Genomic DNA, 17,783 nt, shown 5'->3' on the forward strand with positions numbered 1-17,783 from the left:
CCTTATGGGCTTTAGCTAAGTGGGCGAACACAGTATTGTGACGGGCAGGAGACCTGGTTCGAACCCAGTCAGTCACAAGAGCAAAATAAACAGGGAGTGGAAAGGCTATACTTACAGTGCATTTGGAAAGTTTTTTTATTAATTTTTTTTATCCTCATCAATCTACACACAATACCCCATAATGACAAAGCAAAAACCAGTTTTAGACATTTTTGGAAAATGTAATAAAAATAAACTGAAATACTACATTTACATAAGTATTCAGACCCTTTACTCAGTAATTTGTTGAAGCACCTTTGGCAGTGATTACGGCCTCAAGTCTTCTTTGGTATGACGCTACAAGCTTGGCACACCTGTATTTGGGGAGTTTCTCCCATTCTTCTCTGCAGATCCTCTCAAGCTCTGTCAGGTTGGATGGGGAGCGTCGCTGCACAGTTATTTTCAGGTCTCTCCAGAGATGTTAGATCGGGTTCCAAGTCCGGGCTCTGGCTGGGCCACTCAAGGACATTCAGAAGTTTTTGCTCTGAACTGTCAACTGTGGGACCTTATATAGACAGGTGTGTGCCTTTCCAAATCACGTCCAATCAATTGAATTTACCATAGATTTTCAAGCAGATTTAAGTCAAAACTGTAACTTGGCCACTCAGGAACATTCACTGTCTTCTTGGTAAGCAACTCCAGTGTAAATCTGGCCTTGTGTTGTAGGTTATTGTCCTGCTGAAAGGTGAAATCCTCTCCCAGTCTCTGGTGTAAAGCAGACTGAAGCAGGTTTTTTGCCTGTGCTTAGCTCCATCCCATTTATTTTTATCCTGAAACACTACCCAGTATTTGCCGATGTGAAGCATACCCATACCATGATGCGGCCACAACCATGCTTGAAAATAAGGAGGCAGTTACTCAGTGATGTGTTGTGTTGGATTTTCCCCAAACAGAAGGCTTTGCATTTAGGCCCAAAAGTGCAATCCTTTGCTGTGTTTTCTTCCCAGTATTAATTTGGTGCCTTGTTGCACACAAGATACATGTTTTGGAATATTTGTATTCTTCTTTTCACTCTGTCGTTTAGGTCATTATTGTGGCATCACTACAATGTTGTTGATCCATACTCAGTTTTCTCCCATCACAGCCATTGAACTCTGTAGCCATTTTAAAATCACCAATAGCCTAATGGTAACATCTCTGAGCAGTTTCATTCCTGTCCTGCAGCTCAGTTAATAAGGAGAACTGTATCTTTGATGTGTCTGGGTGGTTTAATACATCCTCCAGAGCATCATTATTAACTTGACCATGCTTAAAGAGATATTCAATGTATGATGTGTTATTGTCACCAATCACTGCTCTTCTTTGGGTCTTTCGAAAAGCTCCCTGGTCTTTGTAGTTGAATCTGTGCTTCAAATTCAATACTTGACTAGGGACCTTACAGATGTTGGGTTAGTCATTCAAAAATCATGTCAACCTCTTATTTCACACAGAGTGAGTCCATGTACAGTGGGGGAAAAAAGTATTTAGTCAGCCACCAATTGTGCAAGTTCTCCCACTTAAAAAGATGAGAGAGGCCTGTAATTTTCATCATAGGTACATGTCAACTATGACAGACAAAATGAGAAAACAAATTCAAGAAAATCACATTGTAGGATTTTTAATGAATTTATTTGCAAATGATGGTGGAAAATAAGTATTTGGTCAATAACAAAAGTTTCTCAATACTTTGTTATATACCCTTTGTTGGCAATGACACAGGTCAAACATTTTCTGTAAGTCTTCATAAGGTATTCACACACTGTTGCTGGTATTTTGGCCCATTCCTCCATGCAGATCTCCTCTAGAGCAGTGATGTTTTGGGGCTGTCGCTGGGCAACACGGACTTTCAACTCCCTCCAAAGATTTTCTATGGGGTTGAGATCTGGAGACTGGCTAGGCCACTCAAGGACATTGAAATGCTTCTTACGAAGCCACTCCTTCGTTGCCCGGGCGGTGTGTTTGGGATCATTGTCATGCTGAAAGACCCAGCCACGTTTCATCTTCAATGCCCTTGCTGATGGAATCTCACGATACATGGCCCCATTCATTCTTTCCTTTACACGGATCAGTCGTCCTGGTCCCTTTGCAGAAAAACAGCCCCAAAGCATGATGTTTCCACCCCCATGCTTCACAGTAGGTATGGTGTTCTTTGGATGCAACTCAGCATTCTTTGTCCTCCAAACACGAGGAGTTGAGTTTTTACCAAAAAGTTATATTTTGGTTTCATCTGACCATATGACATTCTCCCAATCCTCTTCTGGATCATCCAAATGCACTCTAGCAAACTTCAGATGGGCCTGGACATGTACTGGCTTAAGCAGGGGGACACGTCTGGCACTGCAGAATTTGAGTCCCTGGCGGCGTAGTGTGTTACTGATGGTAGGCTTTGTTACTTTGGTCCCAGCTCTCTGCAGGTCATTCACTAGGTCCCCCCGTGTGGTTCTGGGATTTTTGCTCACCGTTCTTGTGATCATTTTGACCCCACGGGGTGAGATCTTGCGTGGAGCCCCAGATTGAGGGAGATTATCAGTGGTCTTGTATGTCTTCCATTTCCTAATAATTGCTCCCACAGTTGATTTCTTCAAACCAAGCTGCTTACCTATTGCAGATTCAGTCTTTCCAGCCTGGTGCAGGTCTACAATTTTGTTTCTGGTGTCCTTTGACAGCTCTTTGGTCTTGGCCATAGTGGAGTTTGGAGTGTGACTGTTTGAGGTTGTGGACAGGTGTATTTTATACTGATAACAAGTTCAAACAGGTGCCATTAATACAGGTAACGAGTGGAGGACAGAGGAGCCTCTTAAAGAAGAAGTTACAGGTCTGTGAGAGCCAGAAATCTTGCTTGTTTGTAGGTGACCAAATACTTATTTTCCACCATAATTTGCAAATAAATTCATAAAAAATCCTACAATGTGATTTTCTGGATTTTTTTTCCTCAATTTGTCTGTCATAGTTGACATGTACATATGATGAAAATTACAGGCCTCTCTCATCTTTTTAAGTGGGAGAACTTGCACAATTGGTGGCTGACTAAATACTTTTTTCCCCCACTGTAATTTATGTGATTTGTTAAATTGAATACTTATGCAATTACTATATTTTGGTTATGAATTATTTATTTATAAAAAAATACATATTATATATGTATTGAACAAAAACATAAACACTAAATGTAACAATTTCATTGATTTTAATGAGTTACAGGAAATCAGTCAATTGAAATAAATTCATTAGGCCCTTATTTACAGATTTCATATGACTGGGAACACATATGCATCTGTTGGTCACAGATACCTTCAAAAAAATGGGCCTCACAATGGGCCTCTGGATCTCGTCACGGTATTTTTGTGCATTCAAATTGCCATCGATAAAATGCAATTGTGCTCGTTGTTCGTAGCTTATGCTTGCCCATACCATAACCCCACAGCCACCATGGGGCACTCTGTTCACAACATTGACATCAGCAAACTGCTCGTCCACACGCCATACACATGGTCTGCGGTTGTGAGGCAGGTTGGACCTACTAACAAATTCTCTATAAGGACGTTGAGGCGGCTTACGGTAGAGAAATTAACATTACATTCTCTGGCAACAGCTCTGGTGGACATTCCTGCAGTCAGCATGCCAACTGCACGCTCCCTCAAAACTTGAGACATCTGTAGCATTGTGTTTTGTGACAAAACTGCACATTTTAGAGTGGCTTTTTACTGTCCACAGCACAAGGTGCACCTGTATAATGATCAAGCTGTTTAATCCAATTCTTGATATACCACACCTGTCAGGTGGATGGATTATCTTGGCAAAGGAGAAAACTCACTAACAGGGATGTAAACAAATTTGTGCACAACATTTGAAAGAAATAAGCTTTTTGTGCATATGGAACATTTCTGGGATCTTTTATTTCAGCTCATGAAACATGGGACCAACACTTTAAATGTTGTGTTTATATTTTTGTTCAGTGTATGTATGTATGTATGTATATATATATATATATATATATATATATATATATATATATATATATATATATATATATATATATATATATACATACAGTGGGGAAAAAAAGTATTTAGTCAGCCACCAATTGTGCATGTTCTCCCACTTAAAAAGATGAGAGAGGCCTGTAATTTTCATCATAGGTACACGTCAACTATGACAGACAAATTGAGGAAAAAAAATCCAGAAAATCACATTGTAGGATTTTTAATGAATTTATTTGCAAATTATGGTGGAAAATAAGTATTTGGTCACCTACAAACAAGCAAGATTTCTGGCTCTCACAGACCTGTAACTTCTTCTTTAAGAGGCTCCTCTGTCCTCCACTCGTTACCTGTATTAATGGCACCTGTTTGAACTTGTTATCAGTATAAAAGACACCTGTCCACAACCTCAAACAGTCACACTCCAAACTCCACTATGGCCAAGACCAAAGAGCTGTCAAAGGACACCAGAAACAAAATTGTAGACCTGCACCAGGCTGGGAAGACTGAATCTGCAATAGGTAAGCAGCTTGGTTTGAAGAAATCAACTGTGGGAGCAATTATTAGGAAATGGAAGACATACAAGACCACTGATAATCTCCCTCGATCTGGGGCTCCACGCAAGATCTCACCCTGTGGGGTCAAAATGATCACAAGAACGGTGAACAAAAATCCCAGAACCACACGGGGGGACCTAGTGAATGACCTGCAGAGAGCTGGGACCAAAGTAACAAAGCCTACCATCAGTAACACACTATGCCGCCAGGGACTCAAATCCTGCAGTGCCAGACGTGTCCCCCTGCTTAAGCCAGTACATGTCCAGGCCCGTCTGAAGTTTGCTAGAGTGCATTTGGATGATCCAGAAGAGGATTGGGAGAATGTCATATGGTCAGATGAAACCAAAATAGAACTTTTTGGTAAAAACTCAACTCGTCGTGTTTGGAGGACAAATAATGCTGAGTTGCATCCAAAGAACACCATACCTACTGTGAAGCATGGGGGTGGAAACATCATGCTTTGGGGCTGTTTTTCTGCAAAGGGACCAGGACGACTGTTCCGTGTAAAGGAAAGAATGAATGGGGCCATGTATCGTGAGATTTTGAGTGAAAACCTCCTTCCATCAGCAAGGGCATTGAAGATGAAACGTGGCTGGGTCTTTCAGCATGACAATGATCCCAAACACACCGCCCGGGCAACGAAGGAGTGGCTTCGTAAGAAGCATTTCAAGGTCCTGGAGTGGCCTAGCCAGTCTCCAGATCTCAACCACATAGAAAATCTTTGGAGGGAGTTGAAAGTATGTGTTGCCCAGCGACAGCCCCAAAACATCACTGCTCTAGAGGAGATCTGCATGGAGGAATGGGCCAAAATACCAGCAACAGTGTGTGAAAACCTTGTGAAGACTTACAGAAAACATTTGACCTGTGTCATTGCCAACAAAGGGTATATAACAAAGTATTGAGAAACTTTTGTTATTGACCAAATACTTATTGTCCACCATAATTTGCAAATAAAATCATTAAAAATCCTACAATGTGATTTTCTGGATTTATTTTCTCATTTTGTCTGTCATAGTTGACGTGTACCTATGATGAAAATTACAGGCCTCTCTCATCTTTTTAAGTGGGAGAACTTGCACAATTGGTGGCTGACTAAATACTTTTTTTCCCCACTGTATATATACAGTAAAATGTGTATAAAATGTGAAGAAATCTAAGGGGTCTGAATACGTTTGCAAGGCACTGTATGAAACTTTGGTAAACTTGAAATTATATATAGTTTGTACACTTGAAACACAGATAATGAAATAAATATCTACCATACTGAAATTGAATATATAAATGTTATTGATATTCATTCAATTCAGTTTCAAATCATGAAATACAATATTGAATTTATGAATTAAATGATTTAAAAAAACAAGAAATATTCAAATTCAATATCTTAATACCAATTCAAAACTATGGAATTCAAATACAATCTCTGTTGGCACTGAAATCACTCCATATCGGACTGTGTGTGAGTGCATGCAACGCTGTGTGCATGTGTGTGTGCTCACCCAGGTCCATGCTCTTAGAGTTCCTTGTCCGAGGGTTGTCCGTCTGTCTGGGTTGCTGTGCTGTCTGGGTGTCTGGGTGAAGGGGACCCTCAGGAATATAGGGGGCCTTGTTCCACTCACTGAGAAAATAAAACACTGAATTATAATCAACACTACTAACGTTGTAGCCTGTACTTTTGTTCTGTCCTATTTTAATGTTTAACTCTATTTTATGTAAATATACTTTCAGTGATTTTTATTTTCCAGCAGTGGTGGCAAGGGTGGGGGTGGGGGGTGCATTGCTACTAGCGTTAGAGCAATAACATGCTAGCTGTTTCTCTAGACTTCCAGTCATTGAGCCAACGACTATACATTTAAAAGCGCGTCTTGGCAAAAATTATTATACAACATTTACATCATCTTTTTTGTAGCAGTGGCAAGAATTTTGCAGCAGTGGGCCACCTAAATGAATATAGGGGAAACATATTTCCAAGCATTTTTTAAAATGTTACACGTGCCAATATATTAAATAATATTTTACATGTAATCAAGATATAACTTGAACCTGAGCTATGTAATAATTTTGTTGGACAGTGAAGCTAAAACGTTTAATTTGGCTCTATACTCCAGCATTTTGGATTTGAGGTCAAATGTTTTACAGTATACGAGGCGGAAGTACAGAATGTCATTTTATATTTGAGGGTATTTTCATACAGATCTGTTTTCCCATTTATAAATGAATGTATTTTATGTTCTTATTCCCCCCCATTTGAAGGTGTCATAAGTATTTGGACAAATTCAGCAATCACAAAGATCATACCCTCCCCCCCATTTTGGGGGGATTATAATCTTTGTTCCTCTAACTTTCTCACTCAACATTATTCATAATTCATTCATGATTATCCATAATGATAGTGAAATAGCTTGGGAAAAACAAACGTGGCTTTGGGTGACAACAAATGTGACTTTTGAGTGTGTTTACAACATTTGTTTTGTTCCCCAATAAAAAATATATACTAGTATAATGACAACTCTAAATATTTACATTTTAGTCATTTAGCAGACGCTCTTATCCAGAGTGACTTACAGTTAGTGAGTACATACATTATTTTATTTTTCATATTGGTCCCCCGTGGGAATCGAACCCACAACCCTGGCGTTGCAAACGCCATGCACTACCAACTGAGCTACATCCCTGCCGGCCATTCCCTCCCCTACCCTGGACGACACTGGGCCAATTGTGCGCCGCCCCATGGGTCTCCCGGTCGCGGCCGGCTACGACAGAGCCTGGATTCGAACCGGGATCTCTAGTGGCACAGCTAGACCACTGCGCCAATCGGGAGTTATATGATCCTGTATATCACCGTTCAACAGCATAAGCTAAATACACGGACTATTCCAAACATTAGGAACACATTCCTAATATTGAGTTGCACCCCGCCCTTTTGCACTCAGAACAGCCTCAATTCGTCGGGGAATGGACTCTTACAAGGTGTCAAAAGCGTTCCAAAGGAATGCTGGCCCACGTTGACTCCAATGTTGGCTGGCTGTCCTTTGGGTGGTGGATCATTCTTGATACACACGGGAAACTGTTGAGCATGAAAAACCCTGCAGCATTGCAGTTCTTGACACAAACCGGTGCGCCTGGCACCTACTACCAAACTCCGTTCAAAGGCACTTAGATCTTTTGTCTTGCCCATTCACCCTCTGAATGGCACACATACACAATCCATGCCTTAATTGTCTCAAAGCTTAAAATTCCTTCTTTAACCGGTGTCCTCCCCTTCATCTACACTGAGCGAAGTGGATTTAACAAGTGACATCAATAAGGGATCATAGCTTTCACCTGGATTCACCTGGTCAGTCTGTCATGGAAAGCGCAGGTGTTCTTAATGTTTTGTATACTCAGTGTATAACCTAGTTGTGTCATGATCTAAGCTGAATCATAGATCACTGATTTGAAAAGACTGGACAGGTGAAAGCTACAGTACGTGGTGGAACCCTTGCATTCACCTATCCAATCATGGTCGTATTCACTAGGAACCAAACGGAAGCATATGGGCCGAAGCAGGGAGGGACTTACCTTGGACCTACCTTTGTCCAATAAGAAACCTTTGTTTTCGTTTTCCGTTGCAGAAAGTTTTGCTACGGTGTGCACTAATGAATATGACCCATGTCTAATTTTAAAGGAACTTTATAAGGAATGCATCCCAAATGGCAATCTATTCCCTATGTAGTGCACTACTTTTGACCTGGTCTGGAATTCAAACGGGGCCACAGTGTGATTACCTCCGGTGAGGGTGTGTTGTGTTTTGGAGTTTGGCGTTCATCTCCTCCACGGCGCCAGTCGAAGGTGGCGGGGGGAAATCCTCCTCCATCTCCTCCTCTTCTTTGTAATGGGCGTGGCCACCGTTAGTGGGAGGAGCTAGACGGGGAGAGGATAGGGACGAACAGCACAGACAGCCACACATCAATCAGAAATTCCACCAGTGACCAACGCCTTTTAATAGAGTAGGCTGGAGTGTTTCATGAACACTGATCTAAGGTCAGTTTTGAGTTTATCACCCTAAAGACTACGGTTAGGATTGAGGGTGGTTTCAGCTGAACCTAGATCAGTGCTGACAGGTCTCTTCTACTCTACTACCACTGTGTCAAGCACACATTACATCTCAGACACATGGATGAGGTCTATGCCATGTCAATGCAGACTCACACTTGCCAAAAGTGACAGTCCTGTTATAAGAGGAAAAATATATCTTCCTCTGGCTGGAGCTAAAGCAGTCATCACTTTTTATGAAGGGCCACTGAGACAGGAGGCATGGGATCTGTCCCAAATGGCACCCTATTTCCTATATAGTGCACTACTTCTGAGCCCTATGGGTGCCATTTGGTATACAGCCATCACGTTAGAAGCTGTGCCAATGCTAGTTGTCTGTGAGACTGCCTGCCTAGGAGAGTGATGCAGTAGACCTACACACATTCAATCATCTGACAGAGCTAAACAGTATTGAGGGATGGATATTCAACTGAGTGCACGCACGCACATACACACACACAATGGAAATGAATGTAACTGATTCTCCTTGGATGATGGATCGATACTTCATGTAGCTTAGCAAGGTCAACTCTGTACGCATCACGAAACATGTACGGAACACACACACACACAAACACAGCACACAAACACCTGCCTAAGTCTGTTAGAGTAGGAGACAGACAAGCTACAGCGATATGTAGGAATTGTGTCAAATTGAGCAGTACGTGAATATCAGTGGATAAAGCTAAGCCCATATAATGTTGTGAGCATTTCCACTAGGTACTACTACACATGACAATACCTCCTACACTGCCACAGCAAACAGTAACTACTGTATTTCTATGCCCAACCTTTATGTTTCTGTTTTATCTGAAAGCACTGGCTTTGAGTAGGCTTCCTGCAATCTCCGGGGGAGGTAAAAAAAAAAAGCCAAAGAATGAATGTAAAAGTTTGTAGTCCTCTCTTCTGCTGCTCGCACAATAGTCCGTATGCAAATCTGGCCCACTTAGAAGCCATTTCATCAGCATAATGATTCCAAGGTCAGAACTTTGCACATGAAAGCGAGGGAGATACGTACTAGGAAAAACACGGCTAATGAGTCACCCCCTCGCCATAAATCGGTGCAGATGAAGTTAAGTATGAAAGTGAAGTGAAATGGAGTGCGTTGGAATAGGTGGGACATGGTACATTTGCAAACAGCAGGCATAATGTCTGTAGTATGTGGTTGGTCGTGAGGAGATGGGGTGGTTGAAAGCTATGATGATATATATACACACACACACTGAACCAAAATATAAACCCAACATGCAACAATTTCAAAGATTCTACTGAGTTACAGTTCACATAAGGAAATCACTCAATTGAAATAAATTCATCTTATCTATGGATTCCACACAACTGGGAATACAGATATGCATCTGTTGGTCACAGATGACTTCAAAAAAAAGTAGGGGCATGGATCAGAAAAACAGTCAGTATCTGGTGACCACCGCTTGCCTCATGCAGAGAGTCATCTCCTTCGCATAGAGTTGATCAGGCCGTTGATTGTGGCCTGTGGAATGTTGTCTCACTCCTCTTCAATGGCTGTGTGAAGTTGCTGGATATTGGCGGGAACTGGAACACGCTGCGTTACACGTCGATTCAGATCATCCCAAACATGCTCAATGTCTGGTGAGTATGCAGGCCATGGAAGAACTGGGACATTTACAGCTTAAAGGAATTGTGTACAGATCCTTGTGACATGGGCCTTGCATTATCATGCATTACATGAGGTAATGGTGGCGGATGAATGGCATGACAATGGGCCTCAGGATCTCGTCACGGTATCTCTGTGCATTCAAAATGAAATTGTGTTTGTTGTCCGTAGCTTATGCCTGCCGATACCATAAACCAACCGCCACCATGGGGCACCTTGTTCACAATGTTGACATCAGGAAACCGCTCGCCCACACGACGCCATACATGTGGTCTGCGGTTGTGAGGCCGGTTGGAAATACACTCCTGCCAAATCCTTGATATGCCACACCTGTCAGGTGGATGGATTATTTTGGCAAAAGGAGAAATGCTCACTAACAGGGATACAAACAAATTTGAGCAAAACATTTGAAAGAAATAAGCTTTTTGTGCATATGGAAAATATCTGGGATGTTTTATTTCAGCTCATGAAACATGGGACCAACACTTTACATGTTGCGTTTATATTTTTGTTCAGTGTATATAACTGCTTTGATAAAGTCGCTGTACACAGTTTTTGTTTCATGGCAAGCTTTCTTAACAGTGGAGTGTGTGTGTGCATCTTTGCGTGTGTGTGTGTATGTGCGTGACTGTGTGTGTGTGTGTGTGTGTGTGTATATGTATACTATATTAAACTCTCTGTGTGTGTAAGTCAAGCACCAGTATGAGTGTGTCCATCTCTTCTCCAGTTCAGGCCCTACTGTGTCCTCTCACCTCTAAAGCTGTAGTAGATGTTGTTCGGGACCATGGGCGGCTGGCTGGGCAGCTGTGGGCTGGGGCCGTTGCTGTGGCGGTGAGACTCCAGGGCTGTAGCTGGAGCCGGGGGTCCGGAAGGGCCGTCTGGGACCTGGTGGCTCTGGGGGCTAGCCACCTCCTGGCTCTCCTGTCACAGCCAGGGGGAGAGGAGAGGAGCAGAGGTCAATGCATTGCATTAGGGCCTAAAGTTTTCCCTGAGCACTTGACATGGAATGGCCCAGTTTTTCCTACATTAGATGGACACTGAAAGTGTTTTCAGGTGAGAGGTACATGTAAAATATGAGAAGGATGACACTGGACATAAAATCATTGAGTGAGAAAAATGTACATACGTGCTTCTTAATTGAACAGTTATTGGGACAATAAGTACATTGTATAGACACACATATGTTTTGTAGAAGTGTACTTGCAAATTGCAATCATACAATATCTTTGAGTATCAGAGTACTATATCTATAACTACCGTTATGGGAGACACAGTAGCCGCTTACCCGCCATCATTCTATTTCCGTTCGAACCAAAGTGGGCTAGCATCAGAGAAGCTTGAAAACCTAGACACTCAACATGCGAGTAAATAACAATGTGCCACTCTTCCATTGACTTCAGTCTGAATCTTCCTCATGCTCATGGGAGTCACAGGAAGTAATCAAATTGCTTGTTGAGTCTATCGATTTTCAAGCTTATCTGGCGGTAGCATGCACTGGCTCACATGGATATAGTATCAGTGTCTAAGCGGCGATTGTACAGTATCAACGCACTGTACACAAACTCCACCTAATGCACTGTACGAACTCTACCAATTTCATATTGAAATCATAACAGAAATCTTCCCATTGGCTTACATTGTGTTTGAGTGTGTTTCATCAGTAAGAGGACAATAGCTGCTGCACCACAGACTCGCTGTTTGGTTGAGGCTTGTAAATAGTGTAATTACGTTAATCCCTCATGCTGATGACAGGCGTGTTATCGGACAGCCTCCACCGCCACAGAGGAGCAGATGGAGACGCAGATAGAAGCTGCATCCCAAATGGCACCCTATGGGACCTGGTCAAAAGTAGTGCACTATGTAGGGAATAGGATGCCATTTGAGACGCAAACAGAGAGATAGAGAGAGCTGGTGGCAGAGTGAGATGTACTGTAGATAAAAGAATCTCCTTTGAGAGCGATGTGTGGTTAGATGTACAGCTGTCACACACACACACACACACAGGCAGGCACACACACACACACACACACGTGCATACAAATAAATGGATAGATGCAAAATCCCCCACACCCCGTCTCTCTGTAACTCTGTGGGTGTGTGGCTATGGGCTTTGCATCATTGTCACATTATACGTAATGAGCAGTAGTGGCGTAACGCGCTCACCGTCTCTATGTTATAACTCCTTTCATTATGCCATCATCCTCATATCAAAGGGGATTTTCATTGTGTGCGTTCGGTAGCACAGTGTGTGAGTTAGGCTTTGGGGGGTGTCCGTGGTGCTTTTGTTCCTGCGTGCAGTCACACACACATGTTCCCAATGGTATCATTAGTGGCAACCACGGCTCTTTACATGTATTACTGTCACACACATCTTAGTCTGTCAGAATGGCTCACACACACACGGTACCGTTCCATCCATCCACCCATCTGTCTCATCGGTCTTTGACAGCCAGGCAAAGCCATCAAAGCAGCCAGAGAGGAGCTCACATCTTAATCCACAGAACAATAACAACCTGCTGGTCAACACAATGAGGCTATGGAGGAACGCCCCACCAAACACACACTGTTTCCCCCACCACCACCTCCTCTGAGTTGGGTAGGGTTAGAGAGAGAGGTGGGGGTCCTGGAGCTACCCTCAAGGCTTTGGTCTTTCATCACGGGGTCTCGTGGTTTGATAAGATTAGATGTGTGTGTGTGTGTGTGTGTGTGGATTGCTGAGTGAATATAGCCTACCGAGATATGCAGTGAGAACTGCACGGGCAGTTAACACATTTTCCTACAGGCTCTGAGGGAGCACACACACACACACACACACACACACACACACACACACGCAGTCAAGGTATTTTCCTGCCGGTTTGGAAGGGTGTGGGGTGGGGATATCGTGCACCAACACACACAATTTCCCTTGCCAATTTCCTAAGACCACACCACTGCCCTTTCCTCAGGCCTGACATCCAGAAGGGGTGTGGCCAAGGAGAGACAGACAGGAGGACACAAAAGGGGAGGGTCATTGGTCACACCCATTTAATCCCATAACCCCCTGCTGTATCATCTCATTCTCCACTCTGCCCCTCCATTCTACCCTCCCATCAGACATTAACACTGACCGTAACGGTTTCTTTTTTCACTTATAGATACCCTGTCACGGTTCACAATGGTTCTGAATGGCTGTTGTGATTACCCAAGATGCAGCTGTCCACTAGGGAACATCACAAACGTTTCACGTCTTTATTATCTGAGAATGAGTACAAATCAGTAACAAAGCCTTGTAAATAATTGGTAGTAGTGCAAAAAAACAACTAAGTATGGTAGTCTGTCTGCATATCATGTCTGCTTTGCTGTCATATTGCTATAGCAGTTTATATAATGCTTTTCCTTTTCTGACTGTGGAATTCTGAAGTGCATATATTTATAGAATGAGGATAGTGCAGTAAAATCTACTGTAGTAGAAAACTTGATCAACCCTAAGGGGAAATTGGTTTTCCACATTTCTTTGGCCTCTTAATTTGAGAGTGAATGAGCCACTCGACTGTTTGTTAGGGGTCAGTATGGGGGATAGGGACAATACCCAGCGAAGAGAGAGAAAGAATAAGCCCCAAGAAAGAAAGAGACTGAAAGATAACAATTCCAAAGAAAGATCGAGAGGTGTATACAGTGCATTTGGAAAGTATTCAGACACCTTGACTTTTTCCACATTTTGTTACGTTACAGCCTTATTCAAAAATTGATTCAATCTACAAACAATCATTTTTATACATTTTTGCAAATTTATAAAAAATAAAAAACAGAAATACCTTATTTACATAAGTATTCAGACCCTTGCTATGAGACAAAAACCAAGCCATGAGGTCGAAAGAACTGTCCGTAGAGCTCCGAGACAGGATTGTGTCGAGGAACAGATCTGGGAACGAATAACAAAACATTTCTGCAGCATTGAATGTCCCCAAGAACACAGTGGCCTCCATCATTCTTAAATGGAAGAAGTTTGGAACCACCTAGACTCATTCCTACAGCTGGCCGCCTGGCCAAACTGAGCAATCAGGGGAGAAGGGCCTTGGTCAGGGAGGTGACCAAGAATCAGACAGAGCTCCAGTTCCTCTGTGGAGATGGGAGAACCTTCCAGAAGGACAGCCATCTCCGCAGCACTCCAACAAATCAGGCCTTTAGGTAGAGTGGCCAGACGGAAGCCACTCCTCAGTAAAAGGCAAATGACAGCCCGCTTGGAGTTTGCCAAAAGACACCTAAAGGACTCTCAGACCATGAGAACCAAGATTCTCTGGTCTGATGAAAAGATTGAACCCTTTGGCCTGAATGCTAAGCATCATGTCTGGAGGAAACCTGGCACCATCCCTACGGTGAAGCATGGTGATGGCAGCATCATGCTGTGGGACTGGGAGACTAGTCAGGATCAAGGGAAAGATGAACGGAGCAAAGTACAGAGAGATCCTTGATGAAAACCTGCTCCAGAGCGCTCAGTACTTCAGACTGGGGCAAAGGTTCACCTTCCAACAGGACAACGCAGGAGTGGCTTCGGGTCTCTGAATGTCCTTGAGTGGCCCAGCCAGAGCCCGGACTTGAACCCGATCAAACATCTCTGGAGAGACCTGAAAATAGATGTGCAGCGACGCTCCCCATCCAACCTGACAGAGCTTAAGAGGATCTGCAAAGAAGAATGGGAGAAACTCCCCAAATACAGGTGTGCCAAGCTTGTAGCGTCATACCCAAGAAGACTCGAGGCTGTAATCACTGCCAAAGGTGCTTCAAGAAAGTACTGAGTAAAGGGTCTGAATACTTATGTAAAGGTGATATATCCGTTTTTTTTGCTTTGTCATTATGGGGTATCGTGTGTAGATTGATGAGTGAAAAAAAACACTATTTAATCCATTTTAGAATAAGGCTGTAACGTAACAAAATGTGGAAAAATACTTTCGGAATACACTGTAAACATCAGGAAAAGAGAGGACGGGAGTACTAGCCAGTGGAAAGCAAGGAATCACCACACCACCACAGTGAAACAGACAGACAGCATGCAAGAGGAATGCTTTAGGAATACTTTATTCAACAAAGGACTTTTGTGAGATTAAAAACACAACATTGAGTGACAGGTCTGGTGATAAGTGAACAACACTAAAATAATGAAAGTAAATACGTTAGTAAACACAAGGAACAGGATAGGTATAAAAAGCAGTTCGGGGATATTGGCAATATTGCCAGATTGTCAATAGCATTGCAGACAAAGATTAGAAGAGAGACAGTGAAACACCAGTTTTTGTGAGTTAAAACTATTGTCAGCTAAATTAGTGGTAACTTCTTAATAATGATAATTAATACGCAATTCAGTCATTATTTATAAGTAGTGCAGATACATTATTTTTCTCCTGAGTTTTAGTCACAGCGGGTTTGTGGTTAATAGTCATTGTCTGTATGAAGACGATCATTGTGGGAAGAGGGAATAGTTTTGGGCAGGGGAAAGAGTTCATGCTGCACACACTCTCACATAAATACACACTTATCAATAAATGCATACACACACACATACACACACATATATATAAATATACGCACAAACGTGTGTGTGTGTTCTCTCAGGGTCCTTCCGAGAGCCTGTGGTGGTGATGTCGCATCAGGTCCTGGTTGTGTGTGTAGTTGGATCGGGGAGTGTTTCTGTTTATGTCAAAGTGGTTGTGTGTTTTGTCATGTCTGTGTAGGTCACCGTACATTGCCCCTGTCAGCGCCCTTATGCTCTCTGCATATGCATGTGTGTTGCTGATGTGTATGTTGTCGGGTTTGTGACTACGTGTGTTGTCATGCGTTTGACTGTGTGTGTAACGGTTTGTGTGGCTGTGTATGTTGTCGGTTGTTTGGCTGCGTGGGTTGTTGTGTGTGCAGCTGTGTATGTTGTCGTGTGTGTGGCTGTGTGTGTGACTGTATATGTTGTCAGGTGTTTGGCTTCTTGTGTGAATGTATAGTTTGTCGGGTGTGTGGCTGCATATAGGTCTGTGTAAATTGTTAGGTGTGTGACTGCGCGTGTCCCTGTGTATGTTGTCAGGTGTGTGACTGCGTGTGCCTTCCTGCGTGTATCTGTGGACATGGCCGTCTAAGGACCTAGACCTGTCTGTGTTGCTCTGTACATTGCCTGTTGTGTGGCTGTGTGGCACATTGCCGAGTGTGTGTCTCTGTATGTTGTCATCCGTGTAGCTGTGTGTGTGCCTCTGTGTGTATACCTGTGCCCGGCCTTCAGAGTATCTGTGTGTGTTGCTCTGTACCTCGCTGTGTGCTGCGCCTTGCGTGTGTCTGTGTCTGTTACCGAGTGTTTGACTATGCAAGTTCCCTTGCATTGTGTACCTGTGTGTATCACTAAGTGTATAGCTTTGCGCTGACCCCTGCATATATCTGTGCCTGTATCGGAGACCCCTTGGGTCAGACGCTCGCCGGCGAAGTAGTGAACCGCGGTGCTCGTTGTCCCGTTCGTAGCGTACCTGGGCATTGGCAGTGGTGTTGTGGGCGGAGCCAGATGAGGCGGCGGGGCGGAGGAGCACCAATTGGATGGTGCCGCGGGCATTGCCCTCCCAGGACATGGAGTGGCGTAGGGTCTCCATGGCGGCGTGGTTGGAACGGCCCAGCAGCGCCTCGCCGTTCACTGCAATCAGCTGGTCGTTGACCCGCAGGCGGCCGTCCTGGAGAGGGGAGTGGGTGGGAAATAGTAGAGGTGGGGGAGAGCAGTGAGAGAGAAAGAGAGGGGTAGGAACATTGATAGAGGGAGAGAAAGGAGAAGGAGAGCGAGACAAGGAGGTGGAGAGAGAGGGAGAGAGAATGTTAATGTAGCAGCTACTACAGACCAAGTCACACCTGTAGAAAAGAGAAAGAAAGAGAAAGCGAGAGAGAGAGTGAGAGAGAGACAGAGACCGACAGACAGACATACAGAGACATGGCCAGAGGTACTAAAGATTCCCCAGTGCCACCAGCCCCATCAAGCCATTAGTCACCACTGACCTCTGACCTCAGTCATTAAGCAGCCCCCGCCAGGCTCTGACCTCTCACACCGCCGAAAACCTTCTGATCCTATCAGATCACACACACACAATTCCGAAGACATGCAAGCAAGCACGCACACACACACCAAGTAACACGTACGGGCAAGCAGAAGCCCACACGCGCACACACACACAGAGAGAATCACACATACGTGTGCGAGCAAGCGCACATACACACACATACCTGAAAAGACACACACAAACCGGAAGTCAGATACAAACACACACGTTTGTTTTACTATCCTTGTGGGGACCAAACAATTGATTCCCATTCAAAATCCTATTTTCCCTAACCCCTAAACCTAACCCTTAGCCTAAACACCAAACCTAACCGTAATTGTAACCCTAACCCCTAAGCCTAAAATTGCCTTTTTCCTTGTGGGGACCGGCAAAATGTCCACACTTGTTTTCCTTGTTTTACTGTCCTTGTGAGGACTTTGCACAAGGAAGTCGTGCCCCCCCCCCTACACACACACACACA

The 17,783-nt window shown here is 43.5% G+C and overlaps 1 protein-coding gene across 1 annotated transcript in view; it reads right to left on the reverse strand.

Moving 5' to 3' along the window:
• LOC311112590 (partitioning defective 3 homolog B-like) overlaps positions 1 to 17,783 on the reverse strand; it is a 194,157-nt gene that overhangs the window by 75,932 nt on the left and 100,442 nt on the right. The window contains exons 12-15 of the mRNA XM_084155734.1: positions 16,748 to 16,945; positions 11,018 to 11,186; positions 8,323 to 8,458; positions 6,055 to 6,173 (exon numbers count right to left, since the gene is read on the reverse strand). Of these exons, the coding sequence (XP_084011860.1) occupies positions 6,055 to 6,173; positions 8,323 to 8,458; positions 11,018 to 11,186; positions 16,748 to 16,945 (622 nt within the window). The remainder of the gene's footprint in view (positions 1 to 6,054; positions 6,174 to 8,322; positions 8,459 to 11,017; positions 11,187 to 16,747; positions 16,946 to 17,783) is intronic.

Source organism: Coregonus lavaretus, assembly GCF_964263955.1.
Source record: "Coregonus lavaretus genome assembly, chromosome: 38".
Taxonomy (NCBI): Eukaryota; Metazoa; Chordata; class Actinopteri; order Salmoniformes; family Salmonidae; genus Coregonus; species Coregonus lavaretus.